The 21,879-nt window shown below is 40.6% G+C and overlaps 1 protein-coding gene across 2 annotated transcripts in view; it reads left to right on the top strand.

Moving 5' to 3' along the window:
* The window catches only part of CDK13 (cyclin dependent kinase 13), a 59,793-nt gene that overhangs the window by 11,145 nt on the left and 26,769 nt on the right, over nt 1-21,879 (top strand). For both annotated transcript variants that reach the window (XM_073332845.2, XM_073332844.2), the window contains exons 2-5: nt 2,183-2,809; nt 7,225-7,395; nt 8,625-8,764; nt 9,947-10,117. In XM_073332845.2, coding sequence (XP_073188946.1) covers nt 2,183-2,809; nt 7,225-7,395; nt 8,625-8,764; nt 9,947-10,117 — 1,109 coding nt within the window. The remainder of the gene's footprint in view (nt 1-2,182; nt 2,810-7,224; nt 7,396-8,624; nt 8,765-9,946; nt 10,118-21,879) is intronic.

Below are 21,879 nucleotides of genomic sequence, written 5' to 3'. Positions count from 1 at the left end.
GTGAATTATGTTAAATATACCTAGTTTCTGAGAAGTATCTTGGGGAAAAGATTTTGGTTGATTTGCTGTGTTTTGAACTGTTAAATTGTTCTGACATATCTAATGAAATATAGCTCCATATAGCCACTAGTTTCAGTTTTAGTTTATAGCATATCGCAGAAGTCCTACTTAATCTAAACGTGCTATCAGCCTGTTTATATCAGTGAAATCTTGATATTTCAATAGCAAGGGTTGAAAACCCCTACTTTTCTCATACAAGATTCATGTTTCTCTTTTGGAAATTAGCCAATACATATGTAATAGCATCTTCTCTATTTTAATACTATATAACACAAGATCAACTTATCTGAAGCACATATATGTATATGTATATAAATAAAATATATTATGTACAGTCAGAATCAAATTAGCTGGTACTTTTCAAACACATGAAACATTCCAAGAACATTCATGATATTTGTTTTCCTTGTTTTAGCTGCCAGTTCTTACATGTTGTCTGGTTATATTTGTTATGAGCTGAAGTGTACAGCACACTGAGAACTCTGATCCTTACTATTCTAGCATATTTTTTTTTAACCCAGATAAATGGACTCACTGAAATAACATTTTCTTCAGGAATGATCTAGTCAAGAAAAATAGAATTACAGTATAGTTCCACTAAACTGAAGTTAGAACAATTGTGGATATGGTGAATATATTTGGAGACAGATATGCATAGTGGAATAAAGTGGATGAAGAAACACTTTCATAAATTTTCATGGACTAGTAATAGGGTACTTTATTTATTTGTTACTCATAGCAGCCATTTTTTAACACCTGTGTTTAAATTGGCAATTTGTCTCTAGTAGTTTGCAACAAAAAACTAAATCAAAACTACTAGGCAAGTCAAACTATGGAATCTATTGAATGAGTAAAGTAAAAATGTATGTGAACTGGTATCTTTCTCAGTGGCTTCAAACAATTGCTGAGCTTTCTCTGTAACTACCAACATTCTCTCTCTTGGATATTTTTCCCTCCTGGGCACTTGCAAATGTGTGTCCTGTTCTGTTCTCTGCACATGTGCAGAAATCCAGATTAGTGACATTATTTTCTTCTCCCCTGCTGCTCTTCTTTTTCTGCAATGTAAATAAATAACATACTGTAGCGTGACAGCTTGTGAGTTATTACACATGCTTATGCTGAGTTGTAGGGGATATGCAGGGAGAATTATCTGTCTAAAAAAAAAAGTATAGACTGTCTTACAAAAATGCATTAATACAGCATTATGCTTATATCATTATGTCCTCAGAAATGAAAGTTGATTGCTGTCTTTCAGTCTGCTTCTTTGTGCGCAGCTCATCACAATAGTTTCTAACTATGTATTCAGTAGTATTTCTCAAATACAAGGTAATGATAAAAAGTTACTGCAACAATAGTTATACCAGACATTTTTATAAGGCAGCAAATTCACAAATTGAGGTTCCTACAGCAATATTACTTCATCTTCATAAATACTGCTTTCTCTTCCTCTTTTTCTTCTTTAGGTGTGTAACTTAATATTTCAGTTTGCTAAATATGTACTAGAAACATTAACAAGAGGTACAAAATTGCAGAATTATCGTTGCTGTAGTTCCATAACTTTTTTCCTAACTGTCAACAAAGCAATTTTTTATCCTCATGTTTATGTAGTTTTTTTAAAATAGTTGTATGTGTTGTTTAGTATCAAGTTATTTCTATCAACAAGCAAAGAACAGCTCTGACACTGAGGGAGGAAATGAACAGCTGATCAGAAGGCATGCAATGTCTTTTCTGACAAGTTTCAGAGTAGCAGCCGTGTTAGTCTGTATTCGCAAAAAGAAAAGTACTCCTTTTCTTTTTGCGAATGTCTTTTCTGTGTTTATATTTTTGTGATTTCCCAATGACTTTTTACAAAGGAGCTCTGCTAAAAAAGATTCATAATATAGTCTGAGGTCCTGTGTGGTTATGTCTGTGCCATTGATATTGTATTCAGGGATACAGTTCTTATTGTTTCTGAAAGTCTTTCCATATGGGTTTTATTTAGATGCATGTTCACCCTTTAAACATAGTAATGGCAATGATGGTGCTTGCGAAAGCTATTCTAGTAATAAGGAAGGCAGGTTATATAAAAGACATTCTTTATTTTTAAACCTAAATTGACCAAATCTTTACTATTTTGAAGCAGGAGATCAGCAAAATCCCGAAGCAGAAGCCCTTACTCATCAAGACGCTCAAGGTCTCGCAGCAGACACAGATTATCTAGGTCCAGAAGTCGTCACTCGAGTATTTCTCCTAGCACACTGACTCTGAAAAGTAGCCTGGCTGCTGAGTTGAACAAGAACAAAAAAGCAAGAGCTGCAGAGGCAGCCAAAGCCAATGCAAAAATTTCAAACACCTCTACGCCTACTAAGGGAAACACTGACACTGGTGTGAGTGCACCTCAAACAAACAATGTGAAAGATCTGAAGAAAATAAAAACTGAGCATACATCTTCTCCTACAAGTGGTTCAACTTTGAAAAATGACAAAGCAAAAGCAAAGGTCTCTGTTCAGGAGACAAAGGTGGAAAATAACTTGATTGTAGACAAAGTGGCTAAACAGAAAGCAGCAGCAGCAGCAGCAGCAGTAGTAGCAGTGAAAGAGAATAAATCGGCTGCCGTGAAGCAGCAACCAGTCACTGTAAAAGAGAAAAACAAACCACATACACCAAATGTAGGAGCCAAGGAGAAAGATAGAAATGTTGCACTACTAACCTCCACGCTGCCACCCTTGCCTTTCCCTCCCATGCTGCCTGAAGATACAGATACTGACAGGTGAGTATATACATTCATGTATATTTTTAAAGAAATAAAAACCTGCACAATTGCATAGGTCTGATCAAAGCTCCACTTTAGGCCAGTGGTTCTCAAAGCCAGTCCACCGCTTGTTCATGGAAAGCCCCTGGCGGGCCGGACCGCTTTGTTTACCTGCTGCGTCCACAGGTTCCGCCGATCGCGGCTCCCACTGGCTGCGGTTCGCCGCTCCGCGCCAATGGGGGCTGTGGGAAGCAGCGCGGGCCAAGGGACATGCTGGCTGCCCTTCTCTGGGAGGGAGTTTGGGGGCTGGGGGTGTGTGGGGAGGGGGGTGCAGGTTCTGGGAGGGAGTTTGGGGGCGGGAGGGGAGTGCAGGCTCTGGGAGGGGGGTTCAAGGGTGCGGCGCTTACCTGGGATCTAAGGTGAGGCAGGTTGGGGGCCTCTGTGCTGCTGCCCCCAAGCACCGCCCCCAGAACTTCTTACTGGCTGCAGGAGCGCTAGGGGTGGGGGGCAGCACATGGAGGCAGAGCCCCGCCCTGCTCTGGGGCTGCAGGGAGGGGCTGGCAGCCCTGGAGTGAACAGGCAGACGCCACTCAGCTCCACTGCACTGCCGGGGCCCCTGGGGGGCCAAGGGAGAGACCCGGTCCCAAAACTGCTGGAGTCCTGTGGGCCACACTGGGGAGGTTCGCAGGCCGCAGGTGGCCCGTGGGCTGGGAGTTTGAGACGCCTGCTTTAAGGGGTTAGCAACATTGTAAGCACTTGCAATGGTAATGAGCACTGGTTTTAGCAAGTAAAGCACCTAGCAGTTCATCTTTGAAGTGAATATGAACTAGGACAATATTTTATGTCCATAGTGAAGTATTTCTAGGTCCTAAAAACGTTATGGAACTTGGACCATATTAGACTTTTTTTTAGCTCCGAGATAGAAACCTTATCAGCATTAGAAAATTGTTAAATTGTAGCTTGTTGCACTTTTCCGCTGATTTCTGGGCAATATTAAGTCTAGAGAGCCTGTTACCAATACCACACTTTCATAGGCTATGTGATTAAAACGTTAGGGTTTTCAGCTGGCCCTTAGCTTATAAATGAAGATTTTAAGAAATTAGTGCCAAAAAAAAAAAAGTCAGCATGTGAAGGCATCCGTCTTAATATTCCCAGCGTTGAAGCTGCAGTGACAACATGATTTCAAGATTTCATGCAACTGTGCAAAGACACTGCTTTTCCCTCCCTGCTCTAGTGGTTTAAGGCCCGTCAGGGCTTCCAACCCGGGCCACAGGATTGCCAGCCCCGTGGCACAGCGGGGCCTGCCCTTGCCCCGCACTGCTCCCGGAAGCAGCTGGCAGCATGTCCCTGGGGCCCCTGGGGGAGGGTAGTCAGAGGGCTCCGTGTGTTGCCCTCGCCTGCAGGCATGTCCCCTGCAGCTCACGTTGGCCAGGAACGGGGAACCGTGGCCAATGGGAGCTTTGAGGGTGGTACCCATGGCGAGGGCAGCGTGCGCCTGCCCCACCTCACCTCTGGGAGCCATTGCCGGACATGCTGGCCACTTCTGGGAGCAGTGTGGGGCCAGGGCAGTCAGGGAGCCCTCTGCGTGCTGTTGCCACCCCGGAGCCACTTGAAGTAAGCTGGGCTGGAGCCTGGTTCCCTGAACCCTTCCTGCACCCCACACCCTGCCCTGAGCCCCTCCTGCACCCCACACCCCTCCTGCACCCCAATCCCCTGCCCCAGCCCTACATTCATGGCCCTGCATACAATTTCCCCACCCAGATGTGGCCGTCAGGCCAAAAAGTTTGCCCACCCCTGCACTGGAGAGAAGCACAAAATTTATGTAGCATTGCTAAGTTTGAAAGATTACAGTGTTTACACTTGTTTGGCCTGCTTTCCTTTGTCATTTTAAACTGTGTAGTAGCAGCCCATGTGTCTTACCTGTAAATAAAAGTTGCTAGGAATTCAGACTTAAATGTTTCTCTTTATTAAATTGCTGGATAAATATAAAAAACACAGGGTGTAATGTGTTAAAGTACAAAGATTGTCAAAGAAATACAATTGAAGTATCTGACAAACTTCCTGTGTTGTAGGAAAGAAATCGCTGCTTTTCCTCAGAAGTGCCAGCAGAATTCAGTCCATTCCTCCAAAAACGGTGGATTTGTCTAGTGAACATAGGAATGCATGCACGGCTCAATCATACTCCCTTTAAAGATAGTGGCAAAACTGCCTTTTTGTTTTTATGAGAACAAGACTCTGGTCACAAATATCTACTGTAAATTATCTGGTTTAGAGCAGAGAGAATGGCAAAAAATTAACCCTTAAAGGGCTTGGACTGTTGAGCAGCATTTATTTATTAGGCTGTGAAAAAATAAATTGCTTCCTGATCCTGTTCCTGATGAACAGCTTCTGCCTGAAATAGAATGCTTAATATGCATTGTAATTTATCCTAGCCAGTTTAACTTCAGATTATATTTTTATTCAGAAATAGTTGTTACCAATTTGAAAATTAGGGAGGGCCATGTGTGCACAATATATTGGAAACTGGGTTTTAGAAATTAGTTCTACCAATTTATTTTATCTTTGTAAATTAATAACATTCTAGTAGATAGGCAAATATTGTACGGTTTGGACTACATTACCAATCTGAAAATGATTATATCACATTGTAACAAGATGGTTGGAGATCTTATTGAAACTCAAAGAAAAAATACCCTGACTTGCACTTCTAATAGTCTAAGAGGAAATATTTCTAAGTCCAAATATTTTAAAGGACACTGTCAATTCAAAATCAAAAGTTTTTGTTTTTTGAAAAAAGCTTTGGCTCCCTTTAGCAAAGTTGTGGCTTTTATAATAACATTTTTCAGTTTAAACATGTTCTCTTCCCTGTTGTGGGAAAGACAAACTGGAAATTGACTATATACAAATTGACTATATACAAAACGCTGTCTAATATGTCTTAGTCTTCCATTTACAGTAATATGAGATGTTACCCACTATCTACTTGTAACACATTCAGATAGCCATATGATCTCTTAAAAAGTTGGTATTCTGATGGCTCAAATAGTAACTAATACTCTGCAGCAATGTTAGAATTAAATTATACAAGTAGCTTATTTTTGGGTGGAACGTACATAAACATTATATAATATTTGTAAGTACATGGGAAGGGAAGGAACCTCCTGGGTTGTAAAGTCCAGCCTCCTGCTGTTGCAAGCAACCACGTCATATAATCAATTTCATGAACTTACCAAGCTCCGTTTTAAAACCAGTTAGGTTTTTTATCTGCACTACTGTTATGGGGAGGCAATTCCAGAGCCTGATGCCTCTGCTGGCTAGAAACCTTCTTTCCAGTGTTCTGTTCTCACTTTCCATAAAATAAGGCAGTGCACTTAATTTCAAAATTGCTGTTTTTAGAAAAGTGTCTGATTCAAACTACTATGGGACTGATGGGGATGGGCAAACAGACTATTTTGATCCAGTAACGTTCTCAGGATAAGTATTACATCCCTCTAGATTTAGAAGCAAAGGAGCAGAAGGAACTCAGGGGAAGTATGAAAAGACATAAGTGGATGACAGGGAATATGATTGAAAGTTCTATATTAGACTATTCATATTATTTTAGACCAATTTTGGCTTCAAACTACTATCAGTGCAGTTTGAAAACTTTGAAGAATGGTGAGGCCTCAAGATGTGTATTAAATCAATGTCAGAATAATTATTTATAGACCAGTTTCGCCAATGAAATAATATTATAGTATCTGAAAAGTTCCACTGTGAGGGTGGGAAAAAGTCATCATAGTACTGTATTTTTGAGAGCTTTATTTTTTAAGCTAGTGAATAGCAGAGAGCCAAACGGTGACAGTCATATGGAGCAACAAGATGTGTGAGGCAATGTGGGACAAGGAGTTAGACTCCCTTCCTCCATGTATGTGCTCATATGCTTCTTGTGCCTCAGATTTTTTTTAATGGAATTAAAAGAAGAAAAGAGATTTTGCTCTTCTAACTGTGTCTTTCAAAACACTGTTGTAAGATGAATAAGTATTATCCTCTCTTCACAGATGGTAAAATAGTAAAAGGGTCAGGCTAATTGAATTGCATGAGCTCACAAGTGAAGTGTGTGGTAGAGACTTAATCCAGGTTTCCTGACTACCTGTCCTGGCCACTAATGCACATTGTCATGACTAACTTTAACATTCACCAGGAAATAACTAAAAATATTCTTGATCTTAGTTCTCAGATCTGTAATTCTTAGATCACGCTGTTCAGTAGCCACATGTAAAACATAATCAAATGTCCTATGGGCTGTAAAAGCAGAGACTGCTGCAAAAGCAGACTATATGAAATAGTCACTTGTAGTGAATTCTACTGAGCTCTCACCCCCATTAGGTTTCCAGCCATGAAACGGAAAAGAATTTTAGTCCATTTTAGTTGTTTTCTGTTTATCTTTATAGTTTGCGAGGGAATCTTTCAGTGAAGGCAGTTAAAAAGGAAGTGGAGAAGAAACTCCGCCATCTGCTTGCAGACTTGCCGCTTCCACCAGAGTTGCCTGGAGGAGATGATTTATCCAAAAGTCCTGAAGAAAAGAAACCAGCAGTTCAGTCACACAGCAAAAGGAGGCCTAAGTACGTTTACTACTTTTTAAAAAAACCCAGTAACTGCATGTAAGAGAAAATGATATACAAGTTTCTTCAAAATATAAAGATTTGAAATATATATAATTTCCCTGGCTTTTTATAAATACTGGAAATAGGTTAATGCCTGCAGCAAATCTTGAATCAGCATATGTCGATTTACTGCCACTTTGTGCTATTTAAGCCTATTTTTCAACCATTAAATGGCTCAGAATGTTTTATTTCTGAGAGTCTTCTAGAGAGGCAAGGCGGTCCCTAAGTGCACTGGCACCATTTGAGAAGATGGAATTTTGTACTCCTGCTCACCATTTTCCTATTTGCCTCATTTGCACTAAGTTTCTCTGAACCCTATTCCCTTATTTATACCATCCTTCTGTCCTGCTGTGTGCAGTAATGATGAGGGGCCAAATGAGCAGAAACTGCAGACAAAAATAAGTGGTTTGGGATAGGTTTGTTGGTGAGTAATCGTGAAGGTCCTCTTTAGATGCAGAACTGAAAGTGCCCACTCAACCCATGTTTAAGACTGTTCCTTGGTTTTATATCCTCTTGGTTGTATACCCTCCCTTAAAGCACCACATTAAAAACTTTCCCTTGAAATTCATTGTTGTGTAAACTGTCCAGAAAGTGATTAATATGTAAGACTAGATGCTGTTCCTTTCTTTGCCCCCATTCATCCTTTCCCAATGAGGTTGCTTCATCCGTAACACTTTGAAGAAGGTAGATATTGAATGAGATATCTTCTCTGATAGTTAAATGTACTAACTATTGCGTAGGCATCTTTTAATAGATTAGTGAAGTGGGTGTGTATTATTTTGGATGGACAGATGCAGAAACTGTTAAATAAAATATGTCTCAAAATGTCTCTTTCCTGAGACAAAATAATTTTGCTTTTTTTATAAATTTCAGTGGAGCCCATTTTTAAACAAACTTATTCCTTTGTGGTGTTTTCAGTGAGAATAATGCAGTTTTGTGCTAGGGCAGGAGATATGCAAAGCAATGGAATGGAAAGAGACTGCAAATGAAACTGAAACTAACTCTTCTGTTTTCTTTGTCCAAGCTGAGAGGAATTAAAAGAACATAAATGTTGAAAGTTGAATTCATTCAGTTCTTATGGATCTTTTTCCAAGAAGTTAGTAATATGAAAAAGGTTGCTTTTTACAGATAACTTATTTCTGAACATTTTTATGGATGTATTCTTAGAGCTAATTTTTATTTAATAGAATATGTGGACCACGCCATGGTGAAACAAAGGAAAAAGACATTGACTGGGGGAAACGCTGCGTGGATAAATTTGATATAATTGGCATTATTGGAGAAGGCACTTATGGGCAAGTTTACAAAGCCAGGGATAAGGATACGGGTAAGATCTAAAAATATATAATGAATGAGTGCTGTTAACTACAGAATTACATGATTACATAGATTTAATTTGGTATATTTTGTAAAATGCTTATGCTTTTCTGCCCTTCTCATCTTGGAAAATTCTTCAGAATTGTGTTGGGTTTTGATCCTGGTAGTTCTCCGTAGTAGTAGTAGTTTCCCTATGCTGCTTAACATCATGTAACTGCAGGTTATTGCTAGAAGCATAGGTTGTAGGTATTTTTGGCCAATTTCCTACTTCAGCTTTCGTGCCTTGAAGATGGTAAAAGAGAGAGGCACAGCAGTAATGCTTGTAGGAACTGTTGATGAAAGAAGCTGTTGAACAAAGGGTATATTCTGGAACTTCGCAGTTTCTCCTCCTTGCACCTTCATAGCTACTACCTGAAATAATATAAAGGGGGAAGGCCTCCTGTACAATGACACCCTGAAATGTGATCTCTAAGGTTGCTTTTCCTATAGTATGTCAGATAATTCTCATTTATGGTGTAATAGTTTAATTAAAAGCTGAAATAGGCAGTTACAAGTTTTGCAATATCTGTTTATTTTATGGCTTTCTCAGAACACCAACAATGGGGTATCAAAGAACGTTTTGGTCAGCACCTTACAATAAGCAGTATTTTGAGATTAAGTTTCCTGATGTATATTTTATTTTCTTGTTTGCTTGATCATCTCACTTTATATTAGTATTCTTTGCTACATTACAAATGTGCTAGATGTATTGCTTATCATAAGGAAAAAAGATGCAAGAAAGAACCGACCTCAGGTGTCCAGTAATATGAAGTCTGCAGCATACGTAGGCCTTTAAATGTAGAGATGCTGTTGACTCTCGCTCTTGTGTGTAGGCGTAGTGATTGGAAACCCAAGGAGGCAGATCAGATTGCAGATGAGGAAGAAGGCTATTTAGTAGTTGTGAGAAAGTTGTCTTATAGTTTCACTTCTGCAAAAGATTTGGTGTCTGAGCTGTGAGTGTTTTTCTTAACATGGACCTGAATTTACTTTTTTTTTTTTTTTTTTTAGTGCAGGTGCACATACGGGAACATGAATGATTGACATCTTTTTTTAAATATTGTAATTCAAAAGATATATTGAGTGACAGAAAAATCTGAAATTCATTTGTTTGAGTGCTGTCCTTCATGTTTTTAATATTTAAACCTTCTCTTAGGAGAAATGGTGGCACTAAAGAAAGTACGTCTGGATAATGAAAAGGAAGGTTTTCCAATTACAGCTATTCGGGAGATTAAGATTCTTCGACAGCTTAACCACCAAAGCATAATCAACATGAAGGAAATAGTGACAGATAAGGAGGATGCTTTGGACTTCAAGAAGGACAAAGGTATGTACACACGCACAGGGCAACTACTTCTCTGCAGTCCCATTCTTAAAGCAAATATTAATTCAGTATCTGCAAGTGGAGCTTTTACTTAAAAACTGCCTTTATAGATAGTAACCTTTCAGCAACGTTACTTGTTCTCTGTACAAGCCCTTTATTTAACAAACACAGAAATACCATTGCTTTTTGGAGTATTATAAACTGTCTCAGAACAGAATAAATGTAACTTTATTTTACACTATTGGAGCAGATGTGAAGATGCTTGTTATATGTAGATTGACAAGACAGACAATGGGAAGCTGTCACTTTGGAGTCCAGTTTAGATTCCACTCTGCTCTCCTTGTTTCCTCCTGCCTCACTGGAATACTGCATCCTCATTCCATTAGGGAAAACTTTTTCCTTACCGGCCTAGGTTATTTTTGGCTTGTGATTTCATTTTTTGGAATTGATATGAGTGCAGATGACAGAAGGAAGCAAAAGGGCAAAATGATGTATAAATTGGCCTTCTTTGAAGGCCAAAGGACAGATGGATTTATTAGTAAGATAGATGGATTTGTTCTTGAATGTCAGAGGCCTACAAACTTTTATATTCTCTGTTCGCTTTTCTTGAGCTACAGCAACTTTCAAAGCAGAGAGCAGTAAGGCTAAGGTAGGGAAATTTGAACAGGGCTGTTGTGCTTTTCGCAAGTGTAAATCTGACAATAGAGCTGGTCATTCCATTTTTGGAGCTATCTTTCATGCAGTAATCTACCAGACTGTTCTCAAGCCAGTAATCCCTGGCTTGTTTGGGTCTCCAAGCAATAGGTGTCTTTCTGTTTAAAATTTTTGGCTGAGAAAATGTCATTTTAGGAAATTTGGGTCAGAGTGGATTTGATTTAAATCATTTGTCAGGAAGACTCGATTTAATCATGGTTTTCTGTAGAAAAGTGCATTCTTGTTATAATCTTAATAGATATTCTTCACAACTCAGAGATAAATGTAGGTTTCATTTTTAGAAGTGATTAAAAGATTATACATTTTTAAAGAGTGATTTATTTTGAACATTTTTCAGATTAGTTTTACAGTTATATCAGAAAATGAATGCTTGTTTGGTTATTTCATTTACCAAAGGTAACTGAAGCAGATATTTATGAAGACATTGGGAGGTGAACTATCTCCAATTCAACAGGTTAATCATTAATATTTGGAAGATTTTCTTTCCATGCTGTATTAGGAGGAGAACATCACCAGACAGACATTTAAATTGTTTTATTTAACTAAAACAACAACGTTAAGTATTCTGGATTTTTTTCTTCAACAGCAAACATATAATATTTTAACAAAACAAGCATATGTCCCTCCCTTCTCACATTTATCTCCAGACTTCTTCTCCTATTCCACCCCAACAATCTTCTATTCATTGAACTTTTTGAAACTTTGCACTTTTAGAGAGAGGTAAGGGATTGACTCTGTATACACAGATTTGCAGAGGAACAATAGAATTGAGGTCTGTTATTTCTCACCTCTATATATTTATTTTGTTAACAAGCATGTTACCTCTGGAGACACACATCCACAGTCTGAGAACTGCAAAACTAAGCATCTCTGATGGTATCTTCTAGACTGAGCACTGAGTCCCATTGGGTAGATAGAAAGATTAACCTAAATAATCTATACTGAAGCCTGTGGGAACCCCATAAGACTGGGTCCCTAATCCATGAAGTACTGGAACTCATTTACAAAACTTTTCTTAAACATTACATGAATATATTGTCTCATATTACAGAATTAGAATTTACAATCCTTATTCCATGATGAGATATCTTTGAGCTATATAATATATCTTTATCTTTAGATTTTCCTCAAAAAGCATTGTATCAAAAAATTTGATTTGAATAAAAGAAATCATTGATTTTTATCCACACTGATTTGGGTACCTATGAAATTGTTTTCTTCTCCCTAAGTCTTAATGGGGAATGTTAAATAGATCCAGTCTGTTCTGTGCTAATTGAGCCAGGCCCCATAAAGGAGAATTTTCTTACCACCAATTCTTTGCTGTCCTAGATTCCACTGGCGTAGACTCATCTCTGTTGATTAGTTAGGAATCTATAGAGGAGGAGCTACTTTTCTGTTCTGTGCCAGTAGACTCCTGAACCCAGAGAAGAAATTGGTCATAAGAAAAGTTCCCTTTTTATATAGTTCTTGAATATCAAAGAATCCCAGGGGCCTCTAAAATCTAAATCAGTGAACATATAGTCATTTCATCCATCATCAAAATGCAGTCTCCTTTGAAAGGAGTGTGGAAGTTGTTTAGTACAGTGCAGCAGCATTGCATAACAGATGAGATAGGAAAAGATGAATATGTTATACATCCAGTTGACACATCGAGTAACGTTTTGTTTAGACAGAAAGTAGTAGCATGAATTTGGTTACGGTGCCAAGGTTAAAATCCCTACTCTTGCGAGAAGCCCTCTAGGGGCAGTAATAACCCAAGACACTGTTTTTTGTGTGTCACCCAAAAGAGAATACTTCCACCAGGGTTCAGTCGTGTCTGTGATAGTGAAGGGCGTGCCCCGGACACATGCCATTTTTAGCAGGTAACTTAGATTTTCCATGGTTTTTTTTCTATTCAGTTGTTAATCAGACTGATCCCTACTTAGCTCATGAAAACAGGTGTTTGGGTGATCATTCAGCCTACTGTGCCTTGCACTATTGTGACCGTCTTATTGCTGAAAGCATCTTTTTCTTCTCTCTTCTGTCACTCACGTGTGCCACATCTAAAATTAGATTGTAAGCTCTTTAGGACAGAGACGGTTTCTTTCTGTAAAGTGCCTAGCACATGTTTTGGTACTATCAAATTAATCCTTTTTTTGGGCTGAGCTTGTATTTGTGGTACTGATTCCAGTTTGTATTTGGTATTTATAACAAAGAGAACTGTTCATCTGTTAAAATACTAATGTGAATTTGGACAGTTTTCCAATACTGCATTTCTGTGAAGTAGCTTGAGCAGAATTAGTCTGACAACCACCTTTTCATAAACAGACAGTATTGGCAAAAGGGTATACAAGACTCTCTTACTGTTGCAGGCTGTGAGAGAAGAGGTTGCAGTCAGAAATTTGCTTTTTGGGTTACTGCTTCGCTCTATTTCCCCATGGATTATAGTTTATGAGATGAACTTTATTGGTGAGAAGTTGTAACCAAATCACAGTCCTGACTGAGCATGGAGCTAGAACAAGTACATTCTTACAGTTTGTGATAGTGTACTGTGAAAACTGATTTTAAACTTGGATTCTTAAATTAAAAAATAACCATTGTTAAGAATTACTTTAAATTATGTATCCTGTTCAAGATATACAGCATAGAAGTCCCTGCAGTGAAGAGACAGTTGAATTTGCTTTTCCAGTAATAGACTTACTATCTTGATCTTCTAAAAATGCTTTGGGTTAAAGTTTGATTTAAAAAAAAAATTAAAAAGAATAACCTAATGCTTAAAACTAACATGTAAAAGAGTGAGGCACATGCAGATGTTTTCGGATGCTGTTATACCCTCTGGTTTTAGTTTGCAGGTTTGGTTTTGAATGTGTTAGTGTGTCAAACTAGTGAAAATGCCAAACTATAGACCACTTCTTGGTAAAACTGAATCTTTGTTTTTAAGAATAGGTAATTCTGTTTTGATGGGAATATAAGAATTATTTTTATATATGTATTCATCTGTCTCTTTAGATCAAAAATTAACTCCACCTACTTGACATTTAAAGATTGCATATGTATGAGTAGCCCCATTTTAGACAGCATAGCCAAGAACATAGATTTGGCTGATTCTTTCTGAAAGGCTGTATGCTGAAGTGGGTGAGAGTTGCGTCAGCTATATCAAAGATCAGAGTTCTGTTTCCTCCTTGTGTGACCTGACAGTGGAGCATGAGGCCTTGCTCAATAATGATTGTGAAGGGCACCAAATTATTAACAGCAATTTAGAAGAAATCTAAAACTCATTGCTTCCTGGTTCCCAGCCCAGGTCACACTCCTCTCCCCACCCCGGCAATTGAGTGTTCAGATATAGGGAGGAGAAATAGGAGGATACATTTTGTGTGTCTTGTCAGGAGTTACAGGTCTATGTGGCATGCTGAAAGAAAATAGTGAGTTGATGCATGTGCGTTGCTAATGGAATGTTAAAGAATTTTAATAGTAGGCTTTCAGCAAGTTGTACTGTGCAAAACACAGATGGAACAGGATCATTTCAGATCTTTTAAGTGGGCCAAATCCAAATGGATTTTCATGGGAACAGCAAAAGGCACCTCACTTACCCCAGGGCTGCCCTCTTGCCAAAATTCCAAGTGCTGTTGCAAATCATTGAGTTACTGGAGCTCTTAAAAAAATTCAAATGTGTAATGGAAAATATTAGGCAATCTTAATATACGGGTTGTTACTGCCCCACCTATAAAACACATCCTGTTATCTAAATAAAGCAGGTCACAAATATAAAGCTGAAAATACTTCACATTGACTGTGTGGGCCCTTGTGACAGACACCATGACCAGCTCTCATCTTTGTTTTTTTGGCTTCTCTTTGTGTTTGCCTGCTGCAGCCTGATGGCAGTATGGCTGGCTGAAAGTATAAATCTCTGCTCATGTCCCTTGACTGACTCTGAGGGCATGTCTCCACTGCCAATTGAAGGACAAAACTTTTGTTGTTCAGAGGTGCTTAAAAAAGCCCCTCCCACACACACACGTCCACACGGCCATGTAGCTAAAAGCTGTGTAGTGTAGTGTAGCCACAGCTTGAGAGAGGGAGGTGCATTCCAGAAACCATTTACCCTTCATTACCTCTCTTTAGAGGTTATGGGTTTTTCTTGTCTTTGGGGATATCTGTGTGAAATTACCTGTGCTGATGGGAGGGGTTCTCCCATTGGTGTAGGTAATCTACCTCACAGAGATGGAGGATAGATTAACAGAAGAATTTTTCACACCACTGAGTGGTGTAGTGAGGTGGACCAGCCCATAGCTTTGGTTACAGAGAAAATAGAGATCTTATGTGTCTAAAGGGTACGTCTACTCTACAAGCTCTATGTGGTACAGTTGCATTATAGGTATACTGCTATAGTGTAGACACTTGCTACAGCACCCCCTTGAGAGGCAGTAACTAGGTTGAAAGAAGAATTCTTCCATTAACTGAGATTGGCTTAACTGTCTGTCTCAGGGGTGTGAATTTTTCAAACCCCGTAGCGATATAGCTAAGTTGACCTAAAGTTTAGGTGTAGAGTAGGCCTAAAAAGCTCTTGCATATTCTGACATCCCCTGGTCAGTCAGCCCTAGTCATTTTCACTCAGCAAACTCTTCAAGCACGTGCCCTTTCTCCCCAGCTAGGGCAGCCACTCCTAATTTTCAAACCAATTTTTTCTACTTACGGCATACAGTAGAGTTTTGAACAATCTCTGTGTTCTCCAAGAGATGGGCTGTTGAGAATACAAAGACCCTTTAATTAAATAGCTGACTTTCAAATGGCTAACCTAGCTATCATACTGGTCTTCTTGGTGCATATGCTTACTTTCATTTTCTGCTGAACACAGTGGAGGGAGTTAGTGTGGTCTTTACTAAATTTCCTTAATTCAACTGCAATGAAACACAAATTATTGCTTGATTATCACAGCCCAAATGTAACAACAATTAAGCCTGCATTTTTCATGGGATTCAGTTCAAAACTGATGGTATCGGAATGGTTTTCCGAAGCCTTCAGCTATTAGAAAAAGTGTCCATACCAAGTGTTAAACCTCTATTTGCCAATGTGCATTTTGAGACAGGAGGGGGTATATGTTCTTGGTTCTTGCTAATCTGCAGTGCTATAGGGTTACTGTCTGCTTAAATTAGGAAAATTTGTAGCCTTTAGATTTTTCCTTATCCAAAGTTTATTAGCTTTCAGGAGTCACTTCTGATGATCTTGCTGGGCATTAGAAACCAGAAGACGTGCTGATTTTACAGCTAAACCACTTAAACTGCAAGAGGAATTAAGATTAAATAGTTGAGCAACACAATGATATCCCAAAAAGAGAGTGAATCCTGGTTTGAGAGATTTTGATTAGGAAGCAAATCTGACTGACAGATTCCTTGCTTCTGGAAACTCCATTTAGAAACTAGGCTAACCTGAAGCATATTGGCTTCATGGTGGTACTGGGCTTATTGCTGCTGCTACTTTGGCAAGGTAGTCACTGACTATACTTCTGAGAAGGTTTTTACCTCTCAGTTCTGATTTTTGACTCACAGAACAAAGTCCCTATGAACTTGTTGTATGACTGGTTACTTTCTTCCAGCTATCAGGCAGTTCTGTAGTCTTTCTGAAAGCTTGTGAGAATTCTCTGACAGCAGTCATGCAATCATCAGAGAATACTTCACTGCAGAGCTGTCTCTCTGTTCCCATTGTAAGTAACGTTACCCAGGCTTCCCAGGGCTAATATGAAGTCTGTTAGGAACTGCAGAACTTAGTGAAGGCATGGTGTTCGAAGGGTCACGAGGAAAAGCGTTTTTTCGCAGTCTGGTCATTATATTGGCTATTTAGTGCTTCCCGTAGTACTGGTAGGGGGAATGGGCTAGCATAGAGCAGATACAAGAGTTATGGATCTGTTCAGGTAATAAAAAACATCTCTCCCCTTTGCTTTCTCATATGGGATCTACAAGAACACAACAGTAGGCTCTCCAACATTATGTTCCCCAGCCCTAATTGAGGAGCCTCCTGTTGTGTTCCTGTAGATGAACCGGCGTAGAGGCCTATTGAGATTAAACATATACAGTAAAAGCAGTGTTATCCTTCACTTTACCAATCGGAAAGCTCTTTTAACCGGCATTGTTGATCTTCATTGAAAATTCAGTTTATAGTTTGGTTGGTGCGGGCTGGCAGGCTCCCTACCTGGTTCAGTGTGATTCCCTGGAAGTGGTAACATGTCCCTGCTGCTCCTAATTGGAGGAATGACCACGAGGGGTTCGGAGCGTGTGGGAGGATGCAGGGCGCCAGATCTAGGCGCTGTTCACCTCAGGCGGCTCCCCACAAGTGGCGACATGTCCCTGCTGCTCCTAGGCGGAGGCACAGCTAGACACCTCTGCGTGCTTCCCCCACCCGCAGGTGTTGTCCCCGCAGCTCCCATTGGCCGTGGTTCCCAGCCAATGGGAGCTGTGGAGCCAGCACTTGGGGTGGGGTGGAGAAAGCGCGCAGAGCCACCTAGCTAGAGATCTGGCACCCCACACCCTCTCCCGTGCCCTGGCCCCCTGCTCTGAGCCCCCTCCCGCACCCAAACTCCAGCCCAGAGTCCACGCCTCGTACTCCCTCCTGCACCCCAACTGCCAGCCCTGAGCTCCCACCCACACCCAAACTCTCTCCCTCTTAGTTAAACAGAATTTTTTACTTATTGGCAACTCCCATTCCTCCAACATGCTGGATACCAAAGCTTTTACTTTATATAAAATCTCTTCCTCGTAGGAAGATGACCAATCTGGCCAATAAAAATGGGGAAGTCATATCAGAGCAAGGAATTTAAACCTGACTAGCCAAAGAAAATTGATAGCTGACACCTTATTCCAGGGAGCAAGTCTCCATGTTTCCAGAGATATCTCTCCAAATGTGTCACCAGTGTTCTTGTAGATGAACGGTCAGAGAGAGTTATTGAGATTAAACATGAAGGCTCCCAAATGCCATCTTCCCTAATAGGAAGACTTTCTAATCTGGTACAAATCAGTATTTCTGAAAAGTCTTTGACTACCATAGAGGCTATGGACAACTGGAGAAAAGCAATGGAGTGCTAGTGTTAAACAAAATTCTGACCATTACTATCCCAAAAGTCTAACTATTTCTGTTTTTAAAAAAAGGAACAAATGTTAAGAAGAAAATGCTAACAATTTAGAGGATTACAGAAATATAAGTAATAAGCAACACCAATTTATGAAGAAATTATCAAGCAAACTCAATTCTTTTAGGCAGAATTTCAAAATGAGTGAGTGAAAGGGAAACTAAATATGTGATATGTTTGTATTGAGTACAGTTTTTAATGTCATGAAATCTTATCTGAATTGATTTTACAACTAGGTTTGTAAATGTTCGCTGTTACATGGACTGAACGTTGGCTGAAGGACCATAAACAAAGCAAAATAATAAATGGTAAAATATCAAATTGGGAGAAGATGCCTAGAAAGGTACTACAAATATTGGGAATAGATCTAGCTTTAATTTTATTAAAGATTTGGAAGGACCAACTAAACTTAAAGTATTAATTTAGAAAGCATTGTGAGCACCAAGGGCAGAGAAATAATGCAAAGGGACTTAGAAACATGAGGATAGCACCACCTACTATTTAGGTTGCCCCACTCTTCCCATTATAAGACTCTTGTTTTCAGTTGCCTATAATTTGGTCAGGCTTTAACCAGTTGGGATGCAATTTTCCATGCTGGATGTCTGCCTTGGATTGATTTTTTTTTTTAATTTTTAATTTTTATTTATTTATTTTTTTAATTCCAGCCAAAATGGTTTACCTATTCCCAAGAATGAGGCTAGGAGAAAATACATAGTTTTGCCCATATTAAATTTTGGCAGACTTCCTTTGAACAGCTCATGTTTTGGAGCAAGGACTCGGCAGGGTTGTGCCTTTTACCCTTCCAATGAAAATCTGCCCAAATGTGGCCAAGTGATAAGCCTCTGAAAAATCTGTTTGCACATGCTCAACAGAGGCTTCTTAAGATTTTAGCAGCTAAATTCCCAGGGCTGAGCAGCTCTTTCTTTGCAGTTGCAGCTGTGTACCTTGCAAAATCTGGCCACCTCAACTGAGAGCTGGGATACTCTCTCCTGTGCTTTTAGTGACTCCCCTGATGGGACGAGGCATCATGGGGGAGAAAACTGCTCGATTCAAATGCAGAAGGGACAAGAGGGAGTAGATTATCATGAACAGGGGATGACAACTGGCACTTAGGGTGCTCGGGGAGACTGATATTGGCTAAGCAAGGAGACTGGGAGCTGTGAGGGGACTGGGAGGTGACTGGGTCTGGGAGGAAAATTTAGGGTTGGAGAACTTAGTTTGGTTTCTGTTCTGTACAGGTTTTATACCATGTTCAGCACCGTACAATAACTGCTCACTTAACATTGTCCCGGTTAACATTGTTTCGTCGTTACGTCACTGATCTATTAGAGAATATACTTCTTTAAAGTTGCGCGATTTTTGCTTATAACATTGTTTGGCTGTGGAGGCTTGGAACCAGAGTGGTCCAGCAGCCCCCCTATCAGCTCCCCTCCAGCACCTCCTTCCCGCTGGAGGCCCTGTGGATCAGCAACTCCCCCCTCCTTCCCTGCACTTCCTTCCTGCAGCAATCAGCTGTTTCATGGCATTCTGGAGGAGAGGGGGGAGGAGCGAGGATGCGGTGGGCAGCCTCTCCCTTGCCTTCCCCCCCCCCCCCCCCCCCGAATACCACAAAACAGCTGATTACTGGGGTGGGAGGTGTGCAGCCTCCCCCCTTCCAACCTGTGCCTCCCGCCTGCAGCAATTAGCTGTTTTGTGGAGTTCAGGAGGCTGGGGGAGAGGAGATGAGCAGAGCAGGGGTGGGGCCTTGGGGAAGGGGTGGAATGGAGGCTGGCTTGGGGCATAGCAGGGGGTTGAGCATCCCCCGGCACTTTGGAAAGAACAACAAGAGGAGCAGCTGGACAGTCGACCCTCTTTCACCCTCTGATTCCACCATCTCAACCATGCTTCACAGTCATCATTGTTGAGTACAGTATTACATTGTTTAAAACATATACTCGTGTGTGTGTGTGTGTGTGTATGTGTATGTGTATGTATATATATATAGAGAGAGAGATTTTTTTGGTGAGAAAAATTTCCCTGGAACCTAAACACCCACCTCCCACCCCCCTTTTTACATTAATTCTTATGAGGAAATTGGATTAGCTTAATATCATTTTGCTTAAAGTTGCATTTTTCAATAACATAACTACAGCATTAAGTGAGGAGTTACTGTAATGTACAAGTGCCTTTTCAGTAGTGCATTAAGCAGCATTAACTACACTTCTGTTACATGTTGTTGGACCGCCCCTCGAGAACATTCTGTTTCCCACACAAACAAGATTTACTTTTATTGTTGAGAGTTCCATTGTGCCAGAGGAGTAAAATTTTCGATGATGGCCTTCGATCTAGAGTTTTAGGTTCTCTGGGGCTGGTCTTTTAAGTATTCTGGACAATGCTTTGAAGATAAGAACCAAGTCCTTGATTTTGATTCAGAGTTATAAGGGAAGCCAGTGTAGAGAGGGAGAACAGGTGTGATGTGCTCATGGTAGCTGAGGAGATGCGCTGTGGCATTTTGTACTTGTTGGAGCGTCCCAGGTGCTGAAGGTTTCTTGCACAGTATGTCACATTGTTGTAATCTGGTTGGGGGTGACAAGGGCATAAATAAATTAGGCCAGGTCTTCATCCACCAGGATGGGAGGGAGTCTCCTAGCCAACTGGAGATAGAAGAAAACATTACTCTCATCTGTTGCAATGTGAGAGCTTAGCATTGTATGAGGAACCTGAGGGAAAGGAGGAAATGGAGGTGGGGAGACAGATCTGATGAGGAGCTGGGCGTGGCGGGAGAGAACTGGCACTGTCTGGGCAAAGAGATTGGGCTAGTGAGTTGGATTGGGGGAGGGGGCACTAAAACTTGATGAGAAGATTGAGACTGGGAGCCAGTGGGGGTGGGGATCATGGGTAGTAGGAGAGGGCAAGTGATTGGAGGCTAAGTTGGGGGATGTAGGCATCAGATGTGGCACCGGGTGGGGGTGGAGGGAAACTAGGTCTGGCTGGGCAACAAGACTGAAACTGATGAGAAGCCTAAGGAGTGGTTACTGGCACTGGATCGGAGAAGAGACAAGGAGCTTGGGTGGGAAAGGGACTGGTTGGAGGGGACAGTGTTGGAGTCGCTTGAGGGGAACAGGCAGAAGAGTCTATGCCTACTGGAGAATGCTCCCCTCCGGAGCCTGGACTGGAATCCAAGATCTCTGACTTACCATTCCTGTGCTGTCAGCAAATATCTGTGAAACTCTCTGGCAAAGTTTCTCTCTCATCCACCTGTAGTGCTGGTCCACATAACAGTACCAAGTTGCCATCCTCCCATTTACTCCATTTGCTCAAGTAGTAGAGGTCTGTGCAGCTGATCTAAAGACTCCAACCCTGCTGGTGATCAATGTGGGTGACTATGATGCCAGAGCATGGAATTCCTGTGGGATTTGGTGGTTTTTTTCAGTTTTGTTTTTTAGAAACTGGAATTACGCACACACAAATAACCTTAAAAGGACAGTAAGGTTGCAAAGTTAAGCGCTCCATAGTTACGAAATGCCAGAATTAAGTTTGTCTGTGCAACCTTAATTCAGCTCCCTTGTGCCTGTGCATTTTGATAGTTTTTAATTACATGATCACATACTGTTTATTCCACGGGACCCCTACCTCATTCGGTGCACAGCATAGACCTGCATTATACAGGGTTGTATAATGAAGGAGATTATCTGCTTCATTTGTTGCAGAAGTTGGAAGATCTGAAGTGAAAGAGGGAGGGTAGCACAGGAAAAGAAAGGAGGTGTCATGGTTAAAGCAGTTGAATCCTGCCCTGGATTATTGGATTCTATCTCTGCCTCTGTCCCAGAGTTCCTGTGTGATTCTGGGCAAGTTTCTGAAACTAAACTTGTCATACGCAGTCATGAATTGTGTGTTCCTCATTTCTGGGTGCCTGACTTGAGATCCTGGTGTCTGATTTGCAGCAGCGCTGAGCCCTCACAGCTGCAACAAGGGT

The sequence above is a fragment of the Lepidochelys kempii genome, chromosome 2 (assembly GCF_965140285.1).
Source record: "Lepidochelys kempii isolate rLepKem1 chromosome 2, rLepKem1.hap1, whole genome shotgun sequence".
In the NCBI taxonomy this organism is placed as follows: domain Eukaryota; kingdom Metazoa; phylum Chordata; order Testudines; family Cheloniidae; genus Lepidochelys; species Lepidochelys kempii.
The sequence above is the reverse complement of the archived record's forward strand: the minus strand, read 5'-3'. Positions and strand labels throughout refer to the sequence as shown.